Genomic DNA, 21,930 nt, shown 5'->3' on the forward strand with positions numbered 1-21,930 from the left:
TGGTATGGGTTTTTCCAAGTAAGACCCGAATCGCTGACTTGAGCGTCGGAGGGTTCTCGCCGGAAAAACTTCCGGCACCTCCTGACTGTTGGTTGTGTTCACAGGCTCACAGGTTATCTGCTCATGGATAGTCTGCTCACGGGTTATCTGCTCATGGGTTGTCTGCTCATGGGTTGTCTGCTCATGGGTTGTCTACTCATGAATCGTCTGCTCATGGATTATCTGCTCACAAAACATCTGCTCAAAGAAAATCTGCTCATGGTGCTAACTAATCATCAGCTTCCCACCAAACAAATTTAATGATGATGCAGGGATCTAAGATCTGACCAACTTATCCGGATTTCGGCATCAACAAATTATATTCCTAGAGAATTAATAATATCATGATCTACTATCTTTATTTGAAAATATAATATTATTATGTTTATTTAATTTTAATAGTAGTATGTTTATTTAATATTATTAATCTATATAATTAAAATTAATAATAAAATAAATAGTTTATTTTACAAATATGTTTTTTTACTTTGTAATTAAAAACTACAATTCTTTAAATAATGATAAAACTGTAATTTAAAATAATTCACTCCAATCCAAGACTAAATAAACATGCAAATAAGATTTTAATTCATATTTTACACTTTTATTCTAGTGTAAGTAAGCAACTTACTTTCAATCTCACTCGACACTCTTAATCATAATTAAGATTGCAACTCTTCAGGATTTTTACTCTGATTCAAAAAGTAAACACTGGGTTAATTTATATATATATTAGACATCAAGATTACAAAAGAAAAGAAAAGCAACATAATAATTCTTTGACTTTTAACAGAGAGATTATCAATTAAAAAATAAAAAATTTTAATACTCTATTTTTAAAAAAAGGAGGATTTTGTTTTGGAATTAGAGTAAGATTAACTGAAAATTTGGTTTCATAAGAAGATCAGAGGGGTGCAAGAAGTAACACTCTAAATAGATAAATGGCCACTGAGGCTTCGGCCGTTTTCAGTCCTGTTACGGGACTCAACCAAATTCTTCTCTCATAATTTCTGATAAATGAGAGTATTTGTGCAAATTTCTGAACTATGCTCTGCAGACCTTCGACCAAAATTGAAAACTCCTCAGGAATGTATACCTCTCCCTCTCTTTTTCTTCCGTGTCTTAATTCGAGTTTTTGTTAAACTTTTTGAACGCATTACATATATGATGCAATCATTATTATCAGCCAAGGCGGAAAGAGGGACAAAATTGGTGCAAATCTGAGTGTGTTTTTTTAATATAATGACAACATTTGTCCTTATTAATAAACACCACAAAATGCAACCCAAACATAACTTGAAAGAGGTTCTATTACTTGATGAGCAAGTTAAATTAATGGCAGCAATTGAGACATGATACAATTTCGATTAAATAACATTATCAAAGCCCAAAACTCTTTAAGTTGATGAAATGGACGATGTCATTAGTCTCTGAGTCCAGCTTGAAGGCATCATTTGCTTCATCGCTTCTAATTGCATGAACCAAACCTGGATTATCTCTTCTGTTCTCTGGAATCGATAAAATCGACCATGAAGACTACAGGGTATGTCTTGAACTGCTAGAAGCTTCGCGCATCAACAATGACGTGTCACTAGCTGCATTAAAATTGCAAAGACTTCACAGTTACGCAGGCCCATAGCTGTTCTCCAATTCTGGATTGAAACCGATCACTTCTTCCCTCTGAGAAAAAAATGGAAAAGAAAATGAATCATAAAAGTCTACGATCTTAACTGTTTATTTGCCTATTATCTGTACAAAAGATTGACCCAAAAAAAAAGAAAAAACACTGAAAGTTTCAGATACGAGATCAGAGATACCAAAATCAAATAACTGTAGTTAATGAAAAGAAATCGTACTAATCTCCTTTATAGGTAAATAAATTGTAAATCTCCAATAAGGGAGATTTCTATCAAAGTAAGGACAAGATTGGAAAAAAAATTGCATAGTTCAAATCCAAAACAACAATATTGATAAATTTTGACTATGCTCATAAGTTTAACTGTCAACTTGCATTCCATCTCTCTGGGAAATGCAATGAGCAAAGAAAGAAGAAACATGAAATCGGTGATTTGAAAAACATCTATATGTCTATATGATGGGAACAATAAATTAAAAATTTGCGACAAATACCATTTCTGTTTTCTATTACCTTTCACCCGTAAGACTGGAGTAAAAGGGAACAAAAATTAATGAGTTGAAATTAATGGATCATAAAAATATGGAATTAGAACCCACTATTTCTATATGGTAGCAGCTAGTCATTACTTTCAAACTGTAATTAAAGTACCTCTGCTTCTGTGGCGTGACAGGTTGAGGTTATTGTTGACGCAACAATCGGACAAAACAAATCGCCTCAACATGTACGTACAATCTGATTTGTGCAAAAGAAAATGAGTTGCAATTTCAAATTAAGGCAGAGGATTAATTAGATAACTGGATAATAGAAATAAATCAACTGACCTTTTATTTCTATAGACGACGATAATTAGACGGAATGAAGCAATAATTAATATTATCTACTACTCAGAATCTGAATCTGAATCTGAATCTGGATCGTGTATGAATTTGCCATCCATCTCCACGCAAGGGATGTTGGCAATCTTGGACCACTCTTTTCCTTTACCCCTTTTGCACTCTTTTCTCAGCATTTGACAACCATCAATTTTTAGCCTCAAAAGTGAGGATGGAAGGCCCGCCTCTGGAAATGATGCCAGACTGGGGCAATTATCGATCCACAGATATTTAAGAGAGGTAAGGCTTTGAAAACCCATTGAAGATAGGCATTTCAGTTTCCAACATCTGTGAAGGATCAACCAACTTAGAGAGGTTGGCAACATCATTCCCATCTCCTCGTCACATTCTGAAATCCAGAGGCGTGCAAGAGAGGTAAGCCTGTGCAAACCCCACTGGATGACTGCCTCGGTCAACTTTTTCATATTGACTCCAATTCTGAGAAATGCTAGATTGGTGGGGAAACCTTCTTCTGGAAACGATACAATACTTGGACATTCACTTATGCAGAAACGACGAAAAGAGTTGAGCTTATGCATGTCACTTGGCAGGGCTTCAAGCTTCTCACAATCGTCTATCCAAAGTCTCTGTAAATTGTGCAGGCCAGCAGGTATTGACTCCAACTTTTGACATTTAGATATCCGGAGCTCTTCAAGCGCCTTAAGTAGCTGGATTCCAGATGATAACCTGGTCAGCTCAGGGCTACTGTATATTACAAGCAGTTTCAGTGTCACCGGTGAAGAAGACGATGAAGAAGAAGAAGAAGAAGAAGAAGAAGCACCCTCTTCATCATCCACCAAAAGCTGCAAGTTCTTACAACTCCGTATCTTAAGCCTTTTAAGAGATGAAGGAAGCTTGCCTCTTGCGATGAATGTTAGAGAATCGCAGTTGCCAATGTTCAAAGTTTCGAGTTGTGCATTGTTGCCCATCATTTCCCCAGGTAAGGATTTTAATACTTTGCTATTTTCAATCTTAAGAGACCGCAAAATATTGGGATGAAATTTTAACTCTGGAAATGAAACAAGACTAGTGCAATTTTCTTCGACTGATACCTCTTCAGGGTGGGTTAAGACATGTAACCCTTCTACTGGCTTCATATATCTGAAATGCGAACGCTGCCACCATGACTTGATTTCTATGGAATCACCAATCACCAGAGATTCTACTCCCTCAAATCCTCCCTTCAACTGTTTTCCGAACTCCAAGATATTCGAAATTGTTACAGAATCACCTGGACCATTATTGTATACCATCCCTCTGCATCCATATATTTCTAATGAACTATTTGAAATGGTCATGCACTTCATAAAATTAGAGTCAATTGGAGTACTGCCGCACACCAGTCCTTTGCATCCATCAATTTCAAATCTACAGAGCAACGGAAAGTCTGAGACCGAAACTACCAACTCCGGGCATTTACTAACAACAAGTTTCTCTAAAGAAGGAAGAAGCTCTGGCCATTTTCCTGAGAGTTTGGGACATCCCATGATGGAAAGTTCATGGAGGTGCGGAAACATTCCAACGTGCTCATTTTCAGTAACACTGGCGGTCTCCCAACGCACCCATTCTGGCAAATTCTCAAGATGAAGAATCTCCAATGATTGAAAAGGCGCTGAGCAGCCATCCCTATTAGTCTCTGAGCCGATGATTCTTAGATTCATCATCCCTCTGATGGTCAGGTCTTTAAGTGAACCCAACGACCCGAGTGAAGGCAATGATATGCAATTCTCACAGTTTTCCAATTTAAGGACCTCCATCTTGGAGAACAATGGATCTCCAATCCAGGAAGGAAATCTTTTGCCACCATATTGTGTGATTGTGAGAACTTTTATCCTTTTGTGAGGTTGGAGCATGTCGAGTGCATTTTCTTCTGCTACTTCATCTCGAGAATTGTTGAACTGCGACCCCCATTCTAACGACAATACTTCCAGATCTTGCTTCTCGGATAACACGGCTTCTCTTGCATCCTGCGAATTTTTTATATTCTCCAATCCCGAGATACAAAGTGCTCCACGGAGAAACTTTAAATCTTTCAAATCTTTCAAACCAGACATAGAACCACTCTTTCCCACAATAAAATTGGACAAGGTCTGGAGATTCTTCAACTCCTTCATCCCCAATGGCATGTTGTCTAGTTTTTTTGCACCTCTTATATCAAGATGATGTAAATTGATCAACTTCCTCATTTTGGATGGCAACTTGATCAGACGAGAACAACCTCTTAATATTAAAATTTCCAAGTTCAGCAACGAGCTTGTAGACTCGGGTAAAAATCTGATCTTAGTGCCACTAAGGTTGAGGTATGTTAAAAGTCTCAAACTGGTAATTGAATTCGGTAATCGAGTAATATAATACCCTTCTAAAGATAGCACCCTCAACTTTTTAAACCTAGGCAGCAATTCACATAGAACCATATCACTTATGTAAGAAGTATCGGGGCCACCTCTTATGACTACCGGCAAGAATGTTCGCAGATGTTCAACTCCATTAAAAGCCTGAAACTTGTTTTTATTATCATAATCACCACGAGGGTAAGAAGTATGGCGGACCCTTTTTCGCGTTCTTGATAGGTTACCGGCCTCCTCTAACCTGAAAATGGTCTCTCCAGAAATCAATTGAGCAAGATCATGAACAAGGTCGTGGATTACAAATTTGGAAGAATCAACACTTGATTGTTGAAAAATTGATCTTGACACTAGATCATGGAAACATTCACTGCCCCAATCTTCCAGTTGCTTATTGTTTTTTGACTGACGAATAATGCCTTCAGCCATCCACAAAAACACCAGTTCCTTCTCCTCGAATTCATAATCTTTAGGAAAAATCGCACAATAAGCAAAGCATTTTTTCAAATGAGAAGGAAGATGATGGTAACTCAATCTTAACACAGGGAGAATGGCTCTTTGATGAGGTAAATCCCATATTTTGCTATTTAATATATCTTCCCATGCATCATCTCTCTTAGAGCGCAGTAGGCCCCCAAGAGTCTTTGCTGCTAGGGGTAATCCTCCACACTTTTTAATGACTTTCTTACGAAATAGTGCTGAAATTTGAAGAGCATTAATATCTCTGCCTTCAAATGCATGCTTCATAAACAAAGACCAACAATCATCGTCTGCGAGGAGCTTGAGATTATAATATTGAGTAGGTCCCATTGTTAATGCAACATGCCAAAGTCGTGTTGTGAGAATTATCTGACTGTATGGTGCAGCAGCGAGAAAGGGAGCTTTAAGGTCTTCCCACAAGCTGTAGTCCTCATTCCTAGGGATGGCAATGGGCACCGCCCGCAGCGGGTTTGCCATTACCAAACCCAAACCCGCACAAAATTTAAATTACCAAACCCACCCGCAACCCGCAACGGGTTTTAATTTTTTTACAAAAACCCACCCGCAGCGGGTTTTAACAATTACCAAACCCGCAATGGTATCCGGCGGATTTTTTGCGGGTTTTCGTATTTAAAATCACAAATGTTTAATATATAAATTTATAATAATAACCTCAAATTCCATATAACATACTCAATTTTATATTTAAATAATGTAAATGAAAAATTAAAATTTCCACATCAATTCAACACAAATTCTCAAATTTAAGTATAAATTACACAAATCCATTTAAAAAACACAAACTAGTATCTAAAAATAATAATTACATTTCATATTATCATTTAAAACAAGCTCCAAGAGAAGATATTCATTTCATTCACCACCATAAGCACCCATCCAACACAATGCCTATAATAATAATTAAGATTAATATTTTCAAATACTAATTCGAAGGAAAATGCCTTTAGTTTTCTTTAGATTATGACTTTAGAATATGATATAGGCCACATACACACATACACAACTTTGAGCCTTTGGCTATTTGGTAATTTAATTAATGACATTATTTTCTTTATACATTTTTAGATTAAAATTAAATTAAAAATATTTGAAAAAAATATTGCGGGTTTGGTGGATATCCATGCGGGTATCCACCGGATATAAGGTTAATACCAAACCCACCCGCATCCATGTGCGGGTTTTAATTTATAATACTAAACCCGCCCGCAACGGGTAAAATTACCCGCAACGGGCGGGTTTTGGCGGGTGGGTTTGGGCGGGTTTGCGGGTTTGCGGGTACAATTGCCATCCCTACTCATTCCAAACATCGTCCAGAACTATCAAGAATTTTTTCCCATCCACAACTTCTTGCAATTGAACCTGCACTTCATTTAAAGTATTGGCATGACAAGCTTTGGAGGTGATTGACTCGAGAAGTGCCCTGGAAATACTCAAGACATCAAAGTTATCGGAGACACAAACCCAAACTTTGAGGTCGAACTTGTAATCAACAATGGCCTTGTCATTGTAGACCTCGCGAGCAAGGGTTGTTTTTCCAACCCCAGCCATGCCGACAATGGGGATTACACGGAAGTTGGCAGCACTTGGCTCATCGGTCAACACCATTTCAAGTATTTTAGCTTTATCATCATCTCTTCCGTACACAGCACGTTCTGTCGGCACACTTGAGCTGGCTGGTCTTCGCTGAGCAGCAGCAGTTGACGAAGTCCCTCCAGGAGCCAATTGCAATCCAAGTTCAATTCTTTGTTTAAACAGTTCTTCCAACCGGCCAGAGATGCTTTCAATCTTGGACCGCATACTCGAATTGAATTCAATTGTGCTTGGACTGAAACAACTGAAACAAGCTGGAGGAAAGATGTTCCGAACTCTGCTAGAGGTGGGCTGATCAGGATCATCTGCCATCAACCTGCGCTTCAAAGCTTGAGTACCGAACTCATCAAGAATGTCCTCAGCATCATAAGCCAAGTCTCGGAGATCATCTAGCCATAACTTCACAGCCTCGTCCACCAGTTCCTTCTCCTCTGCATCGTGAAGTACTGCCTGAATCATCTTCAGCTTTTTCTCCCACCTTTTGAGCTCGGAATCAACTCCACCTCCAAGTTGACGGACAAAGTTGAGAAAATCAGTGGAAGCCAACTTGTCAAACAGAGTCTGAAAGAAAGCAGAGAGTAAGAGCTCCGCCATGGTTTAGTTTGTTGGCCGGAAAGTAAGGACCACGTGCACGAAGGACCAGCAAAAGAAGAAAATGGAAACAAAGGGGAAAGAGAGAGAGTGAGAGAGAGAGAGAGAGGGGGCAAAAAGAAACAGGGTTTATGTTGTGTGTGGAATGCAGAATCAAGCGCACTAAATAATTATAGAAAAATAGAGGACACAAGAATTATATGGTTCGGTAATTAAACCTACATCCACGGAGGCAAGAAAGAATAATTGTTTATTTAACAATTAATATAGTATAATATTTGCGTAACGAATCTCATTGCCCAGAAATCCAAATATACCTAGTACTCTCACACTTTGCAGGAAAGATAAATTTTCCAGACACACTTCTCTCACTTCTCTTAAAAGCTTAGAAACTTATAAGCTTAACAATTTTGGGATGCTTAGAATGGAAGAAGTGTCATCTATTTATAGGGAAAACAATGGCACTATTGCACCAACCCCTCTATTATTCCACCTAACCTGAGCAAATTGTCAATGGTGTCCATTTGGCAAATTTGACAAATTTGCCAACTTTTCATTTTTTCTTCAATTGTTTGGTAGCTCTTTGAAAATTTGCATGCTTTCTTGAATTTGGATGCCACATGCATGACTTTTCAATAATTCTCTACCTCGGCGAAAATTTGTCCAAATCTGAGCCGACTACCAATGAACCATCATCCCCAAAGTGGTTGTATCTCTGTGACTGCCTACGTACCCAAAATTTATGATCAAGCCAACCGTAGTTCAAAATTCCCAAAGGACATATCTTAACACAAGCGAAGGATTTGAATTAGTTTCAAGCAATGTTGAAACTTAACTCCATAAATTACCTTCGTCAACATATCTGATGGATTATCTTTGGTATCGATCTTTCTCAACAACACAACACCGCTCTCGATAATCTCTCTCACATAATGATATTTCACATCTATGTGCTTCGTCCGAGCGTGATATGTTTGATTCTTCGCAAGGAATATCGCACTTTGATTATCACAGAAGATCGCAATGTTCTCCTGAATTACTCTCAAATCACCTAACAAGCCTTTCAATCAGATAGCTTCTTTTACAGCTTCAGTTGCTACCATATGCTCTGCTTCCGTAGTGGACAGAGCAATTATCGATTGCAAAATCGACCTCCAGCTAACTGGACCTCCACCCAATGTGAATACGTAGCCCGTTGTTGATCTTCGCTTGTCAAGGTCTCTAGCGAAATCAGAATCACAATACCCAACACATTGTTGACTACAATCCTTCTTAAACAATAACCCAACATCAACTGTCCCATACAGATATCGGAGAATTCACTTTACCGCAAGCCATTGATTTTTACACGGATTATGCATGTATCTACTAACCATGCTCACTGCTTGAGATATATCGGGCCTTGTGCATACCATAACATACATAAGACTACCCACAGCACTAGCATATGGAACACAAGCCATGTAATCGCGATCCTCTTGAGATCTAGGACATGAAGAAGAGCTTAATTTGAAATGATGAGCTAAAAGTGTACATACCGGTTTAGTTTTGTCATCCATGCCGAATCTTTCTAGCACTTTCTTCAAATAAGACTCTTGAGTCAACCATACGCTCCCATTCTTCTTGTCTCTATGCATCTTCATCCCAAGTATTCTCTGTGCATCACCCAAGTCTTTCAACTCGAACTCATAAGTCAGCTGCTTCTTTAATCTTTCGATCTCATCTCTATTCTTCGAAGCTATAAGCATATCGTCGACATAGAGTAACAAATAGATGAAAGCTCCATCTAGTAGTCTTCTAAAGTAAACACAATGATTGTGTTCACTTCTGGTGAATTTCTTCCCTTGTATAAATTGATCAAATCTTTTGTACCACTGCCTTGGCGACTGCTTCAGTCCGTACAAAGATTTAATCAATCTATACACATGATTCTCCTTTCCAACAACTTTGAAACCACAAGGCTGAATCATATGGATTTCCTCCTCCAAGTCTCCATGTAAGAACGTCGTCTTAACATCCAACTGAGCCAACTCTAACTCATATTCTGCAACTAAAGCAAGTAGGATACGAATGGAAGTATGTTTTACAACTGGAGAGAAAACTTCATTGTAGTCAATACTTTCCTTCTGAGCAAAACTTTTTGCCACGAGCCTTGCCTTATATCGAGGAGTTGATTGATTCGGAGATTCTTGTTTCTTGGTGTAGACCCATTTATTCCCAATAGCCTTTTTCCCCTTTGGTAACTTTACAAGTTCCCAAGTCTGGTTTTGATGGAGAGATTTCATCTTTTCTTCCACGGCTAAGTTCCATTGATCACTTTCACTGCTGCGTAATGCTTCACCGAAAGTGTTGGGAATGTTATCATCAATAACTAGAAGTGCATAGGCTACCACCATGTCTTTAGTAAGCCATCCGGGTTTTTTTATCTCTCTTCTTGGCCTCTTTGTTGCTATAAAATCATCATTATCTACATCATCAATTGTTTCTTCATTTTGTGGGACATCAGAAGAAACAACCTTTTTTTCAACTCTAGGTGTCACCTCCATAGTTGAACTCTTCTTTAATGTATAACTAACTGGTACATATGGAGTTGCATCAAACTCCACCGGCTGCAATACCTCTTTGGTCTTATTCTTCACCTGCTAAGAACTTGAAGCTTTCATCATTGAAGCTTCATGAAATGTGACATCTCTGCTACGCACAAACTTTTTGTCTTTGAGATCCCAAAGCTTGAAGCCCTTTACTCCACCTTTGAATCCCACAAAGATAGCTTTTCTAGCACGAGGATCCAGTTTACCATCTTTGACATGATAATAAGCTGGACACCCAAATATACAAAGGGAATCATAGTCTTATGCATGCTTTCCAGACCACATTTCCATAGGAGTTTTACCTCCAATTGCAGCAGAAGGCAATCGGTTTACCAAGTGACGTGCATAACTCATAGCTTCAGCCCAAAACTTTTTAACTAAACCAGCATTAGATAACATACACCGTACCTTCTCCAGTAAACTACGATTCATAAGCTCAACCACACCGTTCTGTCGCGGAGTATGTCTCACCGTGAAATGTCTTTTAATACCCTCGTTCTGGCATACTTGCAAGAATTGATCAGAAGTATATTCACCCTCATTATCAGATCGTAATACTTTGATCTTTCTACCAGTTTGAGTCTCCACCAATTTCTTCCATTTCACGAAAATCTCTAGAACCTCATCCTTTGCTCGCATAGTGTACACCCACACATGTCTAAAGAAATCATCAACAAATGTAACAAAATAATGGCTTCTACCAATTGATGCAGTCTTGGTTGGTCCTCATACATCACTATGAACATATTCAAGGATCTCACGAGTATCATGATTAGTTGTACCAAACTTGACCTTTGTTTTCTTGCCTACTACACAATGCTCACAGAAATTTAATTTACAAGTTTTGGTACCTTTTAAGAGTCCATGCCTCATCAAAGTTTGCAAAGACTTCTCTCCAGCATGTCCCAGTCGTACATGCCATAACTTGGTGGTGTCACTGTGCGCCTCAACAACATTTGCTTCGTCAGTTGTACCTCCCTTTAAATAGTACAGATTGTGACGTCGAACCCCTTGTAGAATCACCATAGTCCCATGTGTAAACTTCATTGTGCCATCTTCAATGGTAACCTTGTAGCCTTTAGCTTCCAAAGCACGCACAGAAATTAGATTTTTCTTTAAAGGTGGAACAAATCTAACCTCTTTGAGTTCTCTGATCATTCCATTAAACATTTTTAGTCGAATTGTTTATATCCCCATTATGCGACAAGGTTGATCATTCCCCATCACAACTGCACCGGATTCCAAATTACGAAAATCCGTAAATCATTCCTTAATAGGACACAAATGATAAGTTGCTCCAGTATGAAGTATCCACTCGCTCGAGTTAGCCACGTATGTTGCAGGAGTAATACTTAGTGAATAATCAGAGTCCTCATCTTTCCGTGCCATGTTTGCTGCTGCTGGTTTCTTCTCATCTCTCTTTTGAGCCTTTGGACAATCTTTCCTCCAATGGCCCTTTTCATGACAAAAGGCACACTCGGCTCGAGCTATATTTCTGCTTCTCGATTTGGATCAAAAATTGTTTCCACCACGCTTCTTCTGTTTCTCCACTGCCCAATCTCTGCTCACCAAAGGTTCAGACGATGCTCGTTCAGAATTTTTATCATTATTCCAAATCTCTAAGCTAGTCAATATTGCGCAAACATCTTTAAAGACAATCACACTCTTCCCATATATCAAAGTAGTCACAAAATGGCTATATTCCTCTGGTAGTGAGTGTAACAGAATCATAGCCTTGACTTCATCCTTAATATCTTCATCAAGATTCTTCAAATCAGCAAGTAACTTTTCAAATCTTGAGACATGATCGTGCATTGACACCCCATGCTTCATTCGAAAGACATATACTTGGCTCATTGCATGAAAGCGATTTTCAGGACTTTTCAACAAGTACATCTCCTCCAATGTACGCCACAAAGTCATCGCACACTCCTCATCTTTCACCAAGTATTTTACCTCCTTGATCAAATAAGATCTGATCTGACCACAGGCTTTCTCGTTCATACGATCCCAAATTTCTTCATCATACAAGTGTCTTTCATTTTTCAGAACAACATCAAGATCGATTTGAATAAGGGCATCCATAACTTCGCACCTCCACATGCCGAAGTTGATTTTCCCATCAAACTTTTCAACATCGATTTTCTGGCCTCCTATAACAGGTGCTGAATAGCGATTTGACAAATCTCGCCTCCCACATGAAGGGTCTCCTGAAATAGTCTCTGTAGATCTCTCCCCAATTCTAGAAGTTTCACCTTCTACCATTTTCTCAACGAACTATTTCCACTTGAAAAACAGTTTCTATGATGTTAATTTCGGGTGAATAAATGCACCAGGAAAATTCCCAGGAGACTGGACGGGAACTCGGTCCCAATTAAAAATCAGAATCCTTAGACTCTTATCGCCTTTGTTGACAGAACTTTCCTAGACATGTAAAATTACACACTACTTACAATAAATTGTCTCCTAAATACAAATGATCGTCCCCACCGTATTCGTGAATAGTACCGTATGTGAACAGTACCGTATCCCCCCAAGTACGAACCGTCGGCTCTGATACCACTTGTTATGCGCGGAATGCGGAATCAAGCGCACCAAATAATTATAGAAAAATAAATGACACAAGAATTACGTGGTTCGGTAATTAAACCTACATCCACGGAGGCAAAAAAGAATAATTATTTATTTAACAATTAATAGAGTACAATATTTGAGTAACGAATCTCACTTCCCAAAAACCCAAATATACCTAGTACTCTCACACTCTACAGGAAAGATAAATTCCTCAGACACACTTCTCTCAAGAGCTTAGAAACTTATAAGTTTAACAATTTTGGGATGCTTAGAATGGAAGAAGTGCCATCTATTTATAGGGAAAACAATGGCACTATTGCACCAACCCCTCTACTATTCCACCTAACCTAAGCAAATTGTCAATGGTGTCCATTTGGCAAATTTGTCAAATTTGCCAACTTTTCATTTTTTCTTCAGTTGTTTGGTAGCTCTTTGAAAATTTGCATGCTTTCTTGAATTTGGATGCCACGTACATGATTTTTTAACAGTTTACTGAATGGATGTTGAATAATCTATTTATAGGAAAAACAATGGCACTATTGCACCAACCTCTCTACTATTCCACCTAACCTAAGCAAATTGTCAATTGTGTCCATTTGGCAAATTTGACAAATTTGCCAACTTTTCATTTTTTTCTTCAATTGTTTGGTAGCTCTGTGAAAATTTGCATGCTTTCTTGAAAATTTGCATGCTTTCTTGAATTTGGATGCCACGTGCATGACTTTTCAACAGTTTACTGAATGGATGTTGAATAATGGAAAGAAGAAGCAAAAGCGAGTATAGCAGAGAACGGATAAGATTGAAGACCGCGTAGACTCAACAGCATTCATTCTTTTATAGCTGTTGTGGACAACACCACTAACAGTCTCCGATAATTCAAATGTTGTTGTCACTGTGTAAACTTCATTGGACTAAACTGGTGAAGATTAATCGATGACTGATGAGTGATTACACTTATTTTTCTACGGCTGTCCAACTTTTTGTTGAAAAGAAAACTAGTAGATACAATAAGACGTCAAAATCCTAATGTGAATTGATTATTAAACTGAACACCGTGTAGACTCCACCAGCTTCCGCTGCCCTACGAAATTGGATAATCGAGTACCCTTTTGTGATTAAGATCGATCACATAGCCTTACTCGTGACTTCTGAACTTGATAATGGCATTTGCAAATTTATGAGCTGGCAACATTAACTATATTGTAAACCGTAAACCCTGAGTTGCATGTGATCCTTAAGAAGATTTTGAGCTTTTTTACATTCTCTGATTTTTATTTTTTTTTTGGGTTCTTCCCAAGCCCTGTATATGCTGATCAAAAGTCCAGGTGAACATAAGTTTTCGCGGGAATTGAAGAAAAAGTCCAGAATCTATAAAAACCTTTTCCATTTTTGAGGTTAATCATTAGAACTAATACCATAGTTAATTTGAATATCCTTTGATATTAGCTTAATTTAATTTTAATCAAGTGATAAAATTTAACATAGCATTAGCTAGAATCAGTTTGTACATTAAATATATCTTACAAAAAAATAATAATTAGAGGTTAGAAGATCCATTAATTCACTTGTTAAATTGAAACATTGGACTAACAATTCCTTTTAAGTCAACCCAGCTGCAGGAGCTTCACCTTTTGGTTTTGGTAACAACATCAATTGCTAACAGAGCTCCACACTGGAATTTATTTAAAATTCTATATCTAGTTGCGGAACCAAGTTCTTGGTTTGATGGGACATATTGAAGAAACTGTAAAACTTAAATTAACTTTAACATAAAATTGGTAAAAATTTGAGGACCTATAGTGAAGAACATATTGGAGAACCCGTAAACTTCACCCAGGTATAACATAAAATTGTAATCCTGAGGGGTCAAACATAGTTCTGCCTCTATATGTTGTTGGAGATGCATCAATTTCATGTATAGTCGACAAGCATAATTGGGCGATAGGGAGTATCTAATGTGCTCTAAATTGGTACCCCGCCTCATAAGGTTTAAGCTTAAGTAGACACCAGGAGTGACCTCTCTTGGGCGCAATGCCTTCCTTGCAAACATGCGTTGTTATCTTTACCCATTAGAGTCATCAACTTATAGAAATTTATTATGTAAATGTGGGTGTTTTTTTTGTGTGTATGACAATTAATGTTTGCAAGATAATTAGGCACTCCACCCAAAAGAGCTCATTTGTAGTGTCTGTAAGAAAAATTTAAAATACATTAGAGATGCCATATCAATTATACAACAAATAAAATGATGTTATAACATGTGTGTATTTATTTTCAAAAATTATTATGTAAATGATAGTTATATTAAACGTAATTACATATGTCGTACAAGTATCGGTAAGTTCTTTAATGTATTCTAGAATTCCTCAGTTTGGTAGATCTTTCTTGGCATGTCAATAATTCAGTATCATCGAAATGAGAAGTGACCAAAATGTCAAATTGTTTTCTCCTTAAAATCATGTAAATGAATTTTTTCTTTTTTCGTGGATGATTTTGCACTGTATCAAGAAACAACGTGTGGCAGTCTTCAAATTGACTTGGCAAGAACAAACAATACATAAATAAATAAATAAAAACTGACATTGAGTGATACATAATCTCTAACTTTTGTTGATTTAAACTGAACTGCGCTTCATTTTCACGTTCTGTAAGGAATCAAAGATCATTTCAGAATAAAAGCCAACTTTTTTTTTGGGGGGGAGAGGGGGGGGGGGGGGGGGGGGGGTTTGTGGTGGTGGGGGGCCTGGGGGGGTTTACCTCAAGCTGCTCAACTGTGGTTTAAATAAAAGGTAAATACATTCATTATTCTCAAAAAAAAAAAAAAAAGAGTAATTAAATCTCAACCATACACTAAAATTAATAGACATATAACCTTTTAATATATTGAATTCTTCTATCTTTTGACGAACACATTATATAAGACTAATAGTAAATTTAGCAATAGTAACATAATCTAAAAATTATTTTTTTATTACAATTTTAATATTTATGGATGTAACAAGTACTAAAAAATATTAATAACTAAAGTGGTAAAATTACAAATATTGGGGATCAAGTGTCCCCTATTTTGATCATTAATATTTGGACATAAAATATGAGAAAATTTTGACAAAATATACTATAACACCATATGATATTAGAGGAAAAAGACAAAAGAATCAATTAATATTATAACATCATATGGTTTTATAACTCATTTTATCTGCATTTTTTTCAGCCTTTAGTCTCTTTAACATTTTTGCCCGACTATTAGCTTCCATATTTGGCTTCAAATTAAATCAAACTGATGTTTGACAAGTACTCGAGTTAGCAGTTCTTGAAATATATAATAATTTAACAGAACTATATATATATATTTAAATCAGGATTCTATTATGCTAGTCGTAGTGGGAAGCATGACTTTCCAACTTCATCTCATGATATGCTTGAAGATCTTATATTATTATCACAAACAGAGATCTGGATTTTCCTTAGAGAATTAAGATCAAAGAGTAGAGAAGCTTGATCAGAGATCATCAATGGCAGAAGGCGGAACAACGTTGGAGTACACGCCGACGTGGGTAGTGGCCCTAGTCTGTAGTGTCATCGTTATCATATCTCTTGCAGTGGAACGTTTTCTCCATTACATTGGCAAGGCATGTACACGTCAATTAATTTTCAATTTCATGTATTGATACGGTTAATTTTGCTAGCAATATGCATGTATACTGAATTGTGTTTTGATCAAATTTTCATGTAGGTGTTGAAGAAAAACAACCAAAAACCTCTTTTTGAAGCATTGCAGAAAATCAAAGAAGGTCTAGCTAAGCTACCATAACCATGGATGCTCATAATGATTTGGTGCAGATGTTTACATGTTTTAAAATACACTAAAGAAATATTACATGAGTTGAGGTTTTTCTTTTTTCTTTTTTTAACTCCTTTTCCTTGACCTTTTACGCTTTCAAATTGGTGGTGGGGTTGATGCAGAGTTGATGCTCTTGGGGTTTATATCATTGCTACTGACAGTGTTTCAAGGAATGATTGCTAAAATCTGCATATCTGAGGAGTTAGCAAGTAAATGGTTGCCTTGTGACAAAAAGGCACACAAGGCTGCGACAAAATCGACTGCCCATTTTGAGTCATTCTTCTCTTCCTTTACTTCTCATCATGGCGCCGGCCGCCGCCTTCTCGCCGAGTCCTCAGCCTCCAGCGATTACTGTGCTGGCAAGGTAACTAAATTCTCTCTCATTCAATTCTTTACTTCTTTAGCTCGTGATTTGTTAGTTTCACTCTGTTAAGTTACATTTCTGGCATTGTCTTTATTAAACAATATGTTAATGATCCATACATACATACATACATACACACACACACATATATAGAGTCATACTCAACAAGTCCGGACATTCGAATTACTATTAAATTATCTTATGGTATTGTACAACTCAAATTCCAATTTAAATTCAAATTTTATGAAATTCATACGTCCGCACTTAAACCATTTTATATAAAAACAATGAGGAATATTTTATGCACATGGCATGGAAGTTGGATAAAACTAAGGAGCCGTTTGGGTCTGATTTCCACCAACTGGACTTTTACATAACCCAGCAACTCGTTGGGCTGTATCTTCGCAAACCCAGCCGGTAGTTTTTTAATTTTTTATTTCGTAATTTTTGTAATAACTGTTAAATATAAAAACTAATATAAAATTTATTATTTAATATAATCTATAAGCTTTTTCTTTGACAAATTTAACTTTTATTCCGCAGTAGCTATAGATTAAGGTTTTATTTGGTATTGAGGTGTTATAAATGCTACAACTACTATGAACAAAAAAAAAGGTTGTAATTATGAAATAAAAATTAATATTATGTAGTAAATATAATTTTTGAATAATAATTTTTACAAAATAATAAAAATATAATAGATTTTTTATCATTAAAATATAATAGATTTTTTATCATTTAAATATAATAGATTTTTTATCATTTAAATATAAAAGCAAATCAATTTAGCTTCCATATTATACCAACTAATGTTTACTAGACGCTTTAGTATTATAACTTTTAAGATACTATTGTTCAACTTCAATTCTAAGAAGGGTTTAAAAGCCACAGCACCTCATTATCAAACATGATTTAATCTCTGATTTTGGAGCCAGCCAATTTTATTCTGAAACTGAAAACAACAGATCCCATGTTCATTCATTATTCGCAAATCAAAGGCGAAAAGTCAAGGACCAAAATTGTTGTGTACATGATCTCCTTAATCATATTTCTCAAATATTAAAATTAGACCTCCACGATCTCTCTCTCTCTCTCTCTCGACAAAGAATAATATTTGTTATCTAATCAATGTTTTGAAGGATGTTTCAAATATCTTGATTCTTAATTAATTAACCCACCTATGCTTGATGCATCGTTCATTTCACTATACCTATTCTTCAATCAAATAGAAATTGGTTTAAGTTATAAGATTGCTTAAAATCCTGAAACCGAATCTCGCTTATTAATATAGTGAAGTGTTTCAATCAAAATGCCCTTAATTTTTGAATGAATATCCACGTTGATCATAAAATGTGAACAAGGAATAATGAACATACGTATGAGTTTGTTGTTTTGAAAATTTTATCATTAATCAAGCTTTCTCATTAGCACCTGTTACAAAATCAGCCAAAATTTTACCCTGTAGACGAAGTTCACAAAATTTTAATTGAGGTTTCTTATAGCTTAATTAATTAATATCTAAATTAGAAACTTCTGATATGACATAGGAAATTGTAAAATTAAAATTTAGTTTTAATCCTCTCTTTGTTAATTCATATGTTTTAGGGGAAGGTGCCATTGCTATCCATCACTGCGTTGCATCATCTTCACATATTCATCTTTGTGCTAGCCGTTGTTCATGTCACTTTCTGTGCTCTAACCATTCTTTTTGGAGGAGCTAAGGTACCTAATAACTTCTCACAATTTATATATTAACTTCATTATTTTTCAAAATTTTCTCCTCAATTAACTCATGAGAAATGTTTGATGTTAATTTTCTAAAATATGCGTTTACTTTATATTCTAGATACGCAAATGGAAACAGTGGGAGGATTCAGCTTCAAAAGAAGAACATAATCTAGCAACGGGTAATCCTTTTTCATCTACCAAGTTACATCTATTTACACATTCAAGAATTTTATCTTTATTGTCAAAATTTGTCTTAAAAATAATTATGAAGTCTCACCAATCACCCTAAACTTTTGAGTCAAGTGATTTTTTTAAGAGCCAATCTCTGCAGTTGGATACCCCTATGTGTAATCTCTTACAATGATTTATATTTAATTTCTTGACTCACTTTTGAGTTTCTGTCTTTTGACCTATTTACTATCTTCTATCTCACATCTTAGTCCAATTTCACGTGAAGGGGATTGATAAGATCAGTCTTAAAAATTATTGTTGGGCCCTTACCTATCAACTTAAGCTTTTTAGTCGTGTGATTTCTCTAACCTTTTGAGTTAAGCAGTTTCTCTATTGTGCATTAACAGTCATCTATTAGCAAACCACCTAGGTAAGTCACCTTGAGTTCAAGTCCCCTTAGCTTGTGAGCATAATTAGAGAAGAAATTAAAAATAGATACCCGCATAGTTGTGTTAGGAAGAGTTCAAGTTCTCTCATGTGTATGTTTCATTTAAATATTTTATGGAAGCAAATTCGACTCATTTTGGCCAGATATCTAGGTTGCAGTAGCACTACAAATTTTTCTGATGTAATATCGTAGATTGAAATATAATACATCCCTATACAGGTTCTTAACTTTCATGTTCTTTGCTTCTAATGCAAGTAACATTTCTGCAGTTCAAAGTAGAAGATACATTCAAGTTCAAGATCATGATTTCATCAAGAATCGCTTTCAGGGTCTCGGCAAAAGCTACGTTTTGATGGGTTGGTTGGTGAGTTCACTTATAAACACACAAGATTTCCATCTCTTTATTCTTTTTCCCCCCTTTTTTAATTCCTTTGTTGCGTCTTCTGTGCAGCATTCATTTTTCAAGCAATTCTACGGCTCTGTCACAAAATCAGATTACACCACATTGCGGCTTGGCTTCATTATGGTAATTTATCAAGTGTTTTTTCTACCACTTGGTTCCTTTTATGGTAATTTGTTGTCTTAATCCATTTCCTGTTTAGACTCATTGCAGAGGAAACCCCAAGTTTAATTTTCACAAGTATTTGATGCGTACACTTGAAGCCGATTTTAAGAAAGTTGTTGGAATAAGGTATAATTATTGGTCACAAATAACTTTCCATGTTGTTCATAGTTTTGCATGCTAAAATTTTCATTAATCTATTTGTCTTCTTTGATGGATTCACAAATAACAATTGTTGGTTGACTGCAGCTGGTATCTTTGGCTATTTGTTGTCATTTTCTTGCTGATCAATATCGATGGTAAGCTGTATTTTATATAATTTATATATTACGAGAGAATGACTCTTTCATTCCTTCGTACAAAATTTCATTCCTTCATTTCATTTACGGTAATGAACTGCTTACTGAAAAAAACAATTGTTAATAGGTAAATGTGACCTTTTATCATAGAAATTATATAGTTTTCAATTGTACATGTCCAATAATTAATTTATATATTAAAATATCACATTTAGGTTTCACCAATTATTTTTTCTTGGTAATGTTTTAAAACGGGGGAGAAAATTAGCAATTAAAAATTTATCCACGACGTAGAAAGTGTCATTCACCCAATTCCTTAATTATGGCATTTTAAATGCCATAGCATTGTGTCCATTAATTGTGTAACTCCAATTTTGTTCTGCAGGATGGCACACGTATTTCTGGATAGCATTTTTTCCCTTCATTGTAAGTGAACCAAACACACAATGCTGTTAAATTATCTCCATACGCAATTATACATTTTTATGTTTTCAGTGATTTACTTCATGGAGACTTGCTCTGATAGTGATGCCCTGGAATTTTTTTGGTACTTTCCCTCCTCGCCCCCCCCCCCCCCACCCACTCCCTTTTTTAATGCAGCTTCTACTTGCCGTGGGCACTAAGCTAGAGCACATAATATCACAATTAGCACATGAGGTTGCTGAGAAACATATAGCCATTGAAGGAGATTTAGTAGTTCAACCTTCAGATGATCACTTCTGGTTTAACAGACCCCGGATCGTGTTAATACTCATTCATATCATTCTGTTCCAAAATTCTTTTGAACTTGCATTTTTCTTCTGGATATGGGTAAGAATATGATCATCAAATACTTTTTTTTAAAAAAAGTATATGTGTGTGTGTGTGTGTGTGTGTGTGTGTGTGTAGAGCTTCAAAATAATGATCATTAATTTGTTTCAGGTTCAATATGGTTTTGATTCTTGCATAATGGGACGAGTTCGATTTATCATCCCAAGACTGGTTATAGGGTAAAAATTAAAACGTCTTTACTTTCCTCCCCATGGTTCTGTATTAGTTCACAATGCCTTGTATTCCTACATTTGAATGTGAAATATATTTGCTTTTTCAGATGTTTCATTCAGTTTATCTGCAGCTACAGTACCCTGCCACTCTATGTTATTGTCACTCAGGTAAGATCATAACCAACCACCTTCATTTTTCGAAACTCGTGACATGATGTCTTTGCCGTATGGTGTTTTTGATCATCGTTACAAGTGTAAAGTTGTATGCAACTAAACTTTGTGGTGGTTATAAAATCGGACCTGACAAATTTTTCTTCTTTAACTTTTATTTGTGAAAATGAAGATGGGAAGTTCATTCAAGAAGGCAATATTTGATGAACACATTCAAGACGGACTTGTTGGTTGGGCTAGGATGGCTAAAAAGAAAAATACAAACAAAAATGCAGCTGATGGCTCAAGCAAAGTGGGTCATAAAGAGGAATATCCTTCTGTGATTCAACTGCAAAAGCTAAGCAACAAGTGATCTTCAATGGAAGAAGAAGATATGCCCATCTCCAATAGCCACAAATGAACACTTTTTATGGTCTTGAAATTTCTGAAAACTAAGCCTATAATGTTGATGTTGTTTCTCCTACTACTTTTTCGATTTTCATTCCGATAGTCTTTTGACAGGCCTGTTTTTGTTTTCCTACGACGATGGGAAGCACTTAGCAGATGCTCTTTCTTGCAGAAGTACTTTTCTACAGTTCTGCATTCAGATTACACTAGGCAACAATAGGAAAATGA

At 36.2% G+C, this 21,930-nt stretch overlaps 2 protein-coding genes across 4 annotated transcripts; one reads left to right on the plus strand and one right to left on the minus strand.

Annotated features, from left to right (window-relative positions):
- Positions 1-2,558: 2,558 nt before the first annotated feature.
- Positions 2,559-7,580, minus strand: LOC102628052 (putative disease resistance RPP13-like protein 1). Its single transcript, XM_052435958.1, has 2 exons — positions 6,691-7,580; positions 2,559-5,811 (listed from the first exon to the last, which is right to left on the minus strand). Exons 1-2 carry the CDS (start codon positions 7,578-7,580, stop codon positions 2,559-2,561), a joined length of 4,143 nt encoding a protein of 1,380 aa, XP_052291918.1.
- An 8,614-nt stretch (positions 7,581-16,194) lies between these two features.
- Positions 16,195-21,881, plus strand: LOC102613566 (MLO-like protein 1). Of its 3 annotated transcripts, XM_052438832.1 has the most exons (15): positions 16,195-16,377; positions 16,482-16,539; positions 16,712-16,953; positions 18,559-18,675; positions 18,800-18,853; positions 18,998-19,011; positions 19,580-19,664; positions 19,752-19,826; positions 19,903-19,991; positions 20,112-20,161; positions 20,547-20,587; positions 20,762-20,971; positions 21,083-21,150; positions 21,252-21,312; positions 21,488-21,881. In XM_052438832.1, the coding sequence occupies exons 1-15, from the start codon at positions 16,261-16,263 to the stop codon at positions 21,665-21,667; spliced, it is 1,461 nt and encodes a 486-aa protein (XP_052294792.1). In that variant the 5' UTR covers positions 16,195-16,260; the 3' UTR covers positions 21,668-21,881. The 3 variants fall into 3 exon arrangements, with proteins under 3 accessions (XP_052294792.1, XP_052294791.1, XP_006478537.2); XM_052438831.1 differs by lacking the exon at positions 18,998-19,011 and having other exon boundaries at positions 18,800-18,882; positions 19,583-19,664; XM_006478474.4 differs by lacking the exon at positions 18,998-19,011 and having other exon boundaries at positions 18,800-18,860; positions 19,570-19,664.
- Positions 21,882-21,930: the final 49 nt, after the last annotated feature.

This window comes from Citrus sinensis, chromosome 3, assembly GCF_022201045.2.
Source record: "Citrus sinensis cultivar Valencia sweet orange chromosome 3, DVS_A1.0, whole genome shotgun sequence".
In the NCBI taxonomy this organism is placed as follows: Eukaryota; Viridiplantae; Streptophyta; class Magnoliopsida; order Sapindales; family Rutaceae; genus Citrus; species Citrus sinensis.